The sequence below is a fragment of the Coregonus clupeaformis genome, chromosome 12 (genome assembly GCF_020615455.1).
Source record: "Coregonus clupeaformis isolate EN_2021a chromosome 12, ASM2061545v1, whole genome shotgun sequence".
NCBI lineage: Eukaryota > Metazoa > Chordata > Actinopteri > Salmoniformes > Salmonidae > Coregonus > Coregonus clupeaformis.
This window is the reverse complement of record NC_059203.1, coordinates 23,858,548-23,869,078: the sequence shown is the minus strand read 5'-3', so window position 1 is coordinate 23,869,078 and position 10,531 is coordinate 23,858,548. Positions and strand designations below refer to the sequence as shown.

Here is a 10,531-nt window from a genome sequence, read left to right as displayed (position 1 = left end):
AACTGCTTAAATGTGTTTATTTGAGTTTATGGTAGTTATTCCTAAGGTCTATCTGCAGTTTGTTGACATTGGGACACAAATATCACAATAAATAAATCGTCCAATGAGAGTCAACTCTCTACTGTATAAGGAAGACACTGATGTCAGTCACATTTCCAAAGGATGTCATACAGTTTTAAGTCATAAGGCACAAATAGAGACTTTCAGCGCCCCTATTACTTCAGACAGCTTGCATTCCTCTTAGTCTGGCTGTAGAATGGAACACTGGTGGTGACAAAAATAAAAACACAATAAAAGAATGGTAACCAAAGTTTGTTGCTGGTGTCAGAGTTTGGTCATTTTGAGTTCATGTGCACTATAGGTGCATTTTACACATACAGAGGCAACAGTTTAATCTCCATTGGCTCATTGTTACAGTACAAAGTATTTTGCCTAGTTTAGGCAACATCTTCATCTTAAGTGTCCATTCCCCGTTGTCTCATCTTAAAGCCACTCTTACCTTTGATATGAAAGATATCTTTAGTTAGTTCCTTACATTTCACCAGGTTAGTCCTCTCAGTAACAAGCATTACTGTGCTTTGAAGAATCCCGGGACCCATGTTAAAAAATGTCTGTACCACTTCTTTTGAACCCTCTGTCATAGGTTATACGTAATGTTGTTATAAGCAACAGCTGTTAAAAGCAGTCAGGACAGCTGACATCAGCTGTACGAGATTTGACTGCTTCAAGCGGCCGGGCACGATGTCAGGCTTACAACTACACTACGTCGTGCTTATGACAGATGGTTCAAACTAAGGCTCCTCCTACGAAGCGTAACTTCATTAAAACTTCAGGTACTCCGGTGTGGAGTAGTTGAATAGCAGGAAGTCCATGTGGTAGAGGTTGTACAACTTCTTCTGATAGAAGGGGCTGATGTTGTGGAAGAACTGAGCGGCCATGTCTCCCGTAGTCCTGGTGTTCTTGGCCGAGGCGGGGAAAGTCACCTGGCCCTCCACACCTGCCAGCTGCAGCACGTAGCGGGAGTCCTGCTCCAGCGTTTCGTACTTGCCCACCACGTCGTAGTGGATGAGGCAGGGGTGGCACAGAGAGTGCACGCGCTCCCAGTGCTCGTTGAACGGCTCCTCGCGCTGCGTGCCCGGGTCCACCAGGTAGTACACAAACTCCTCGAAGGAGACATCGTCTCCCCGCTCCAGCGCCTCGGCCTGCGGGTCAGGCCGGTGCCGGCGGATTATCTTGGTGCCGTAGCGCTTGTGGAAGGCTGTGTTGTAGCTGCGCGTGAACTTGTTGCGGTAAGCCGAAACGAGCCGCTCGAAGGGCTCGCGTACAAACACGAACTTCAGGTAGGAGCGCAGCCGATGGTTGATCTGAGAGGTGGAGTACTCAGAGAGGGTGCGCAGGTTTCCCGGCACGTGGGCCTCATTGGCAGGGATGGCGAGGGGGTCGCGGTGGGGGCCAGCGGCGCCTGTCAGGACCATGAGGACTCGCTTCCAGTTGGTGCAGGCCACCTTGGGCACATAGCAGTAGAGCAGGCCATGCTGGTCATCCACGATGATGTGCTTGAGGTCCTCGGGGATGAGCACGCGGCGCTTGCGCGTGTACAAGTGGCAGGCGTCCTCCAGCAGCTCCCGCCGGCCCTGGTGGGTCACCTGCACCGTCGACTGCTCCAGCTGTAAGAGAGGAGAGGATTCCAGACACTGACACTAATGGTAGATGACTCAGCGTGGTTGAACAGTTCATTGAGCTTGAGGAGAGTAGGAAATGAGATGGCAAGTGGTTAATGCTCGGGAATACATTTTATATCCATGTCACTGAACACATTGCCATATTTTAACATGTTAACACATGAACAAGTTTCAACATTGTACTCATTAGATTGCAGATAGGAGACAAGAAACTGGTCTGGAGAATACCAAAAATATGTCATGTCAGGAGGCTGAGCACAAGGGCTGAACAATCTATGCAGGGTTTTGGCTCCAGGACTAAAGGGTTTTGGCTCCAGAACTAAAGGAGTTTGGCGCCAGAACTAAATGGTGTTGGCTCCAGAACTAAAGGATGTTGGCTCCAGAACTAAAGGAGTTTGGCGCCAGAACTAAATGGTGTTGGCTCCAGAACTAAAGGAGTTTGGCACCAGAACTAAATGGTGTTGGCTCCAGAACTAAAGGATGTTGGCTCCAGAACTAAAGGAGTTTGGCACCAGAACTAAATGGTGTTGGCTCCAGAACTAAATGGTGTTGGCTCCAGAACTAAAGGATGTTGGCTCCAGAACTAATCCCTAGGGCACTTCATGTACACTACCGGTCATACGTTTTAGAACACCTACTTATTAAGGGTTTTTCTTTCTCTTTCTATTTTTACTATTTTCTACGTTGTAGAATAATAGTGAAGACATCAAAACTATGAAATAACACATATGGAATCATGTAGTAACCAAAAAAGTGTAAAACAAATATATTTTATATTTGAGATTCTTCAAATAGCCACTCTTTGCCTTGATGACAGCTTTGCACACTTGGCATTAGTAACATTTCATACAGACTATTAGTAACATTTCAACGAACAATCTACTAACCCTAACACTAACCCCAACCTTATCCTAACCCTAAACTTAACCCTTATTCTAAACCTAACCCTAACCTTAGCAAGCAGTTGCTTATCAACAGATAGTTTGTTGATAGTATGACCATCTAGAGCATCTAAAGATGGACTATCCGGACTATCCAAATAAAGTGTGACCGGTTGTAGCTCCACCTTACCCTCAGATAGGCTAGCTGAGAGAAACAAAATGGTTGTAGCTCCACCTTACCCTCAGATAGGCTAGCTGAGAGAAACAAAATGGTTGTAGCTTCACCCTTCCCCTCAGACAGGCTGGTTATTCCGATCTACCTGCCTTGTAGAGCCTGGGGATTGTTTCTGGACGGGGGCCTTTGTCTAAGCCGACTATGAGAAAAGAAAAGAAAACACCCTTCAAAAGTCAGGCTTGGACCTCCTGAAACGCTCCTCGCATTCCAATGTCACTTCATAGGAAAGGAGGGGTGCTCAACAACAATGACAAAAATCATGTGAAGGGCTTAGCAAGAAACATTTCCAAAATGACTCATTTGAGGTAGAAAGGAGTTGGAGCACTCAATAAAAAAATCATAGATGTATTTATTTTAGCTTTAATCCATTGATACGAACAGCTGACGTCTTCGAAGAAAATTGAGAGAGTATGAGGAGAGGTAGAAAATAAAGGTGAAAATCTGTGCATTACGGAGTCTGCAACCAAGACAAGAGTATGTTCGTCCTCAATTACACTAAATAACAGCTTCTCTAAATTATCTTATTGTTTGTCAAACTTCATAGTTGAGTTTTATTGACCTATTTCTCTCCCTCTTGTAACACGCACACACACACACACACACACACACACACACACACACACACACACAAATGCACACACTGCAGCTGGATGTCCTATTCCCATTCAATCTCTCCCATCCACAAACCGCTGTACTAACACTACAGGTCAATCAGTTCAACTTGGCTTCCTTCCTGTACAAAACCTGTATTTACTCTTTCCTGTATTTACTCCTTCCATTTACTCAGCCAAATGTAGAGGCTCTCAGTTTGCCTCAATGTCTGGTGTCATGTTTGGTCCTCTGTCCTGTTTTGAGAAGACACTGTTGACACTGAAAGATCAAGGACACACTGGAGCAGGCAACACCGATGCTAACTGAGCCTTCACTCATTGTGTACAGTGCCTTGCAAAAGTATTCATCCCCTTTGGCGTTTTTCCTATTTTGTTGCATTACAACCTGTAATTTAAATTAATTTTTATTTGGATTTCATGTAATGGACATACACAAAATAATCCAAATTGGTGAAGTAGAATGAAAAAAATAACTTGCTTCAAAGAATTCTAAAAAATAAATAACGGAAAGGTGATGCGTGCATATGTATTCACCCCCTTTGCTATGAAGCCCCTAAATAAGATCTGGTGCAACCAATTACCTTCAGAAGTCACATAATTAGTTAAATAAAGTCCACCTGTGTGCAATCTAAGTGTCACATGATCTGTCACATGATCTTAGTATATATACACCTGTTCTGAAAGGCCCCAGAGTCTGCAACACCACTAAGCAAGGGGCACCACCAAGCAAGTGGCTCCATGAAGACCAAGGAGCTCTCCAAACAGGTCAGGGACAAAGTTGTGGAGAAGTACAGATCACGGTTGGGTTATTAAAAAATATCAGAAACTTTGAACATCCCACGGAGCACCATTAAATCCATTATTAAAAAATGGAAAGAATATGGCACCACAACAAACCTGCCAAGAGAGGGCCGCCCACCAAAACTCACAGACCAGGCAAGGAGGGCATTAGTCAGAGAGGCAACAAAGAGACCAAAGATAACCCTGAAGGAGCTGCAAAGCTCCACAGCGGAGATTGGAGTATCTGTTCATAGGACCACTTTAAGCCGTACACTCCACAGAGCTGGGCTTTACGGAAGAGTGGCCAGAAAAAAAGCCATTGTTTAAAGAAAAGAATAAGCAAACACGTTTGGTATTCGCCAAAAGGCATGTGGGAGACTCCCCAAACATATGGAAGAAGGTACTCTGGTCAGATGAGACTAAAATTGAGCTTTTTTGCCATCAAGGAAAACGCTATGTCTGGCGCAAACCCAACACCTCTCATCACCCCGAGAACAGCATCATGCTGTGGGGATGTTTTTCATCGGCAGGGACTGGGAAACGGGACGGAGGTTCACCTTCCAGCAGGACAATGACCCTAAGCATACTGCTAAAGCAACACTTGAGTGGTTTAAGGGGAAACATTGAAATGTCTTGGAATGGCTTAGTCAAAGCCCAGACCTCAATCCAATTGAGAATCTGTGGTATGACTTAAAGATTGCTGTACACCAGCGGAACCCATCCAACTTGAAGGAGATGGAGCAGTTTTGCCTTAAAGAATGGGCAAAAATCCCAGTGGCTAGATGTGCCAAGCTTATAGAGACATACCCCAAGAGACTTGCAGCTGTAATTGCTGCAAAAGGTGGCTCTACAAAGTATTGATTTTTGGGGGGGGTGAATAGTTATGCACGCTCAAGTTCTGTTTTTTTGTCTTATTTCTTGTTTGTTCACAATAAAACATATTTTGCATCTTCAAAGTGGTAGGCATGTTGTGTAAATCAAAATGATACAAACCCCCAAAAAATCTATTTTAATTCCAGGTTGTAAGGCAACAAAATAGGAAAAATACCAAGGGGGGTGAATACTTTCGCTAGGTAGTTACATCTTTCTATCAAACAATTTTGTCAGGGCAGAAGTTAAAGTAAAACCTCAAGTAAAGCTATTACTTTATCTTTGTCATCAGTAAGGCACAAGGTAACTTGTCAATGTCATTCATTATCACGGATAGTGTAAAGACGATCTTCCATAAAAATCTTGATCTTAATTTGTGGAGCAAAATGTATTTTGATGGCACATACTCTTATCTGGAGTCGTCCCTGTCGGCTACGATTTACCTCAAGTAGATTCAATGGGTTCCTTGTAAACCTAGGGGTAACTTAAGAATGCAAGGTCAACTCTACATGCATTGTAAAACCTTTGCTTAGGTTAAACATATTGTATGAATTAATTACACCGTTCAGTGTTCCCAACAAAATATTCTGTATGCATATACAGAGAAGTAAAATTAATAACAAATTGGTTATGATGTTCTTCCAGTTTTGCTTGCTGTCTTCATAAATTCAAACACTTTTCCTCAGAGTATCGCACCACCACAGGGTTCCACTTGGGACGAGCTAAGTGCAAAATAACAAAAAGAAAACCGCAAGCGATTAAAAGTAAATAATGTCTTTAGGAGTTCTTCAGTCCTTTGGCATGGGCCTCGGACTCCCCTCCCTCTGAGATATAATTGGCAACAGCTAACTCCTATAGAACTCTACTAACCAAGCTCATTTCTCTCACGCTCTCTCCAAGTCTTAGTTTTGGAACAGCCCCTAGGTAATGTCATACTGTATAATTGTAGAGAGTTTGTGGGCCAGGACTTATCCTTCTGCCTCAGTTGACACCAGAATTTCAATCTGTCGTAGTGACACACTGACTGTACACGTTTGTTTAGAAGTTGAATGACATGGGACACTTAAGTAGCCTATACAACTCTATAGGCTACATACACTGAGTGTACAAAACATTAAGAACACCTGCTTTTTCCATGACATAGACTGACCAGGTGAAAGCTATTATCCCTTATTGATGTCACTTGTTAAATCCACTGTAAGCTGTATAGATGAAGGGGAGGAGACAGGTTAAAGAAGGATTTTTAAGCCTTGAGATAATTGAGACATGGATTGTGTATGTGTGCCATTCAGAGGGTGAATTGGCAAGACAAAAGATGTAAGTGCCTTTGAATGGGGTATGGTAGTATGTGCCAGGCACACCGGTTTGAGTGTGTCAAGAACTGCAACGCTGCTGGGTTCATGCTCAACAGTTTACTGTGTGTATCAACAATGGTCCACCACCCAAAGGACATCCAGCTAACTTGACACAACGGTGGGAAAGAGAGTCGGGAGATAGAGACAAATCCTGGCCAAATTACAATTTTTTACGAGACAGTTTTATGCCCACCCACACCTTAGTAGGCAGGCAAAAATAAATTTGCGAATGCATGTCGCTTTAAAATATATTTTTCAATCAAGTGCCTGTCCAAAATAATTTCATTTCGCTAACAAATGTCTGACTGCAGTCTGGAATCGTCAAGTCAGGGCTTTTGTTTGATGAGTAACTTCAAAGAGCTGTAATAGACATAGGCTTGCAAAATCCCGGAAACTTTCCAAAATTCCAATGTTTTCCAGATACCCTGGTTGGAGAATTGCCGGATTTCCTACTTATTCCCTCCTGATTCCAGGAATTATCCAACCAGGATTTCTGGAAAACCTGGGCATTTTGGAAAAGTTACTGGAATTTTCCAACCCTAACTAGATGGTAAACAAAAACATCAGAAAGGTCAAGGGTCACACCTGTGTCAATCACTGACAGTCACTAGTAACAGTTTGAAAGGCTTGAAATTAGTACAGATTGTGAGACACCAAACCCTTGGAGCTTGAGGAACATTTGTAGTAGCAATGTGGGATTAATAAAAAAAAAACATGGATTGGAAAGTTATTTTATTAGGGGCTTCCACTGCCAAAATTCAGATAGACTTATGCCAAAGATGTTAATCATCATACTGCAGTTGCTTGAAAAATGTAATATTGGTTGAGGAAAGCCGACAAGACAACTCTTATTTCAAGTTGTTAACACCATCACATTATAAGCAGTGTTTCCCCTAGGACTTTTTTCAGAAGCAGTGGCACAGTTAGCATAAGGGGGGTGGTAATGGGTGTGGACAATGGTGCGATCCACGACCAAAAAATGTAGAGGCCCTTCTCGGCCGCAGAGACAGCATTTTGCTGTTTTAAAGCTAATTTCATGCAATTATACACATTTTGTCATGGGGCTGAGAGAAAGAATTGCAGTTTTAAAGCAAATTTCTTGCAATTCTACATATTTTGTCATGGCTTATGCCATGTTCTTATGCTATCTGAGTGACTCAAACATAACAAAATCAACTGGAGCCCCATGCCATTTTTGATTCTCCACGACTGTTTAATTTTTATTTTGGTGATTGTTAGTTCTCAAAGATGATCTTATAAAAAAATATATTGCTCCATTATCTTTTGTACATACTTTATATCTGGTTTTAGTCGTTTAAGTTTACACTGAAATTGTTTTACCATCCCGAAAATTACTTATTTATATATAACATAAAACATTTATAATTTTTTGGAGTGGCGACAGCTAAATTAATATAGGGGAAACCCTGATAAGAAACTTTCAGCAAGTAAGCAGTAAAGACTGAATAACTTACCAATAATTTTATTTTCACAAATCACCTATTCTAACTCATAAAACATGACCAAAACAAGTTCAGTGGTCATCAACGTGAATCCTACCTGGTAGTGGGCAGGACTTACCTGGTCACTGTCATAGAGTGTCTGGAGTGGACTCCTCCCTGACTTCCCCTGGCCACTGCTCCTCCCACTACCCTGTGCTGAGGCTGAGAAAACACAGATGGGTACACACGTCAAGGTCACCACAGGCAGATGAACTACAGTACACACTCAAGACCATCGGAGTCCATATCTCTGCTGCATTCTGATTTGGTATACACAGTCCATGGAATGCCATTGTAGCAACCCATAAGGTATGGCAGGTTATTACTGATTATCTAATCTAAATGCAAATGTCATGTGAATTTTATGTTGAGCCCAATGCTTGATAAGCGAGCTAAATTAACCGCTCTGTCCCAGCCTAGTTGAAACTAGGGCAAAATTTACTTTACATCAGTGCCATCGTTTAGTTTGTGTGTTACTAAAAATGTACAACTTCCTAAGGGGGATAATCATTAACCATGTTAAATGTAAAGGTATGAATGCAACAACAACCAGACACTTTCATACAGCCTAATAACAAAGAAGTCACAAGACAAGTACCATTGAGAATCTCAGGGAAACCAGAGGAGAAACTCGCCAATGGGTTATTTATTATACACTGTACACACCTGAGGGTCGTTAAACACCAACACACAGGTGCACACCCAAAACGACATCTTATACAACACTACAGGTTGTCATAAAAAAAAACACACAGAAGAGAAAGAGAAGAAACCAGGCCTCAAAAAGGACTGTGCATCCATTCAGACTATTACTGTACCTCTTACTGTAGCGCTCCGCTAAACATACAACACAGCAACACTGCAGAAAACAGCATTCCTTTATGGAAGTAGCTGAGGAGGGGGAAAAAGGGGAAAATCCCGAAACCACATGGGTACTGAGGCATAGCAATGAGAGAAAACCAAGAGGGCAGATGGAGAATAAGCAGAGGTAGGAAACCTCTGTGACGACTTTAGAGTTCCTTTAAGAAACATGACGTGGTATTTAGACTGTTGTTGTTGTTGTCGTTTCATATACATTTACATTTACATTTTAGTCATTTAGCAGACGCTCTTATCCAGAGCGACTTACAGTTAGTGAATACATCTTTTTTTTATACTGGCCCCCCGTGGGAATCGAACCCGCAACCCTGGCGTTGCAAACGCCATGCTCTATCAACTGAGCTACATCCCTGCCGGCCATTCCCTCCCCTACCCTGGACGACACTGGGCCAATTGTGCGCCGCCCATGAGTCTCCTGGTCGCGGCCGGCTGCGACAGAGCCTGGATTCGAACCAGGATCTCTAGTGGCACAGTTAGCACTGCGATGCAGTGCCTTAGACCACTGCGCCACTCATATGCTGTTGCTCATTTGGTTCCTTGGAAGTTGTGGAAGTTTTTGGTTTCCCATTGGTTCTGGGAACGAAGCCATACGTTTCCTGACCAGTAAAACAGAATGTTTTTTAAACGTTCTGAGAACAGAAGTGAAAATTTCACCTGTTCTGGGAACATTTGTTTTTATGTTGCAGGGAGGTTCTGAGAACGTTATACTCTGGTTCCTTGAACGTTTTCCTGGGAGGTTTTAATAACGTTCTGAGAATGAAAATGATAAGATATTCCAAAAATTCAAAATAACCTAACTTTCACTGAATGTTTCAATAAGACTTTTAATAACACTGCTAGCTTACTTTGGGTTAACTTTTTTAAATAAAAATGTATGCACACATGACTGTAAGTCGCTTTGGATAAAAGCGTCTGCTAAATGGCATATTATTGTTATTATTATTATATTTTATTTATTCCAAGCACAGATATAGGACACATGGAAATTAATTTCCTTAGGCATTAATCATGCAAACGCATTTCTTTTTTTGTCACACAGCATCTGTGAGATTTGAACCAATAATATTATGTTTATTATCCATGGAATTGGTCCACTGCGCCACCAGGACAGAGCTAGCAGTTTATTTATTTATATCACATACAAAGCTGTTCCTTCTAGTCTATTCAAACAGACCCCAAAGGAAACAAGCAGTCATTAAGAGCAGGTGTGGCCAATTAGTGGGCGTAGCCAACACATCTGAACACACTTAACAAGATAGAGCAGGGGTGTCAAACTCATTTTAGCTCAGGGGCCACATGGAGGAAAATCTATTCCCAAGTGGGCCGGACCGGAAAAATCATGGTATATATAACTTAAAAACAACAACTTCAGATTGTTTTCTTTGTTTTAATACGATCAACATACAACATAAAGCTGGAGCCTGAGGGCAGTGTGTCCAAAATAGTACAAGCACAACATCACTATTAATCATAAAACACGTCAAGTTTATTTGAAAATTCTAAAGAAAAAGAACACACAAACACACAATGCCTCAGTGATTAACAGAACTGTTTCACAGATCACAGAACTATATCAGGGTGTCATTTCTCAGACAGAAATGTAGATAAAAATAATGAAATCCTGTTCCCCAAACAAGTGCAAGAACCACAGAGTCAAGAATAGGTTAAATATACAAATAAAATAAAAACAATTAAAAACAATAGCACATCAACATAAAAACATATAAACATAAAGC

General features: G+C 41.8%; 1 protein-coding gene across 1 annotated transcript in view; it reads right to left on the bottom strand.

Annotated features, from left to right (window-relative positions):
* Positions 1 to 10,531, bottom strand: part of LOC121578015 (carbohydrate sulfotransferase 11) — a 29,527-nt gene continuing 18,996 nt past the window's right edge. The window contains exons 2-3 of the mRNA XM_041892053.2: positions 7,996 to 8,078; positions 1 to 1,667 (exon numbers count right to left, since the gene is read on the bottom strand). Of these exons, the coding sequence (XP_041747987.1) occupies positions 822 to 1,667; positions 7,996 to 8,078 (929 nt within the window). The 3' untranslated portion in view covers positions 1 to 821. The remainder of the gene's footprint in view (positions 1,668 to 7,995; positions 8,079 to 10,531) is intronic.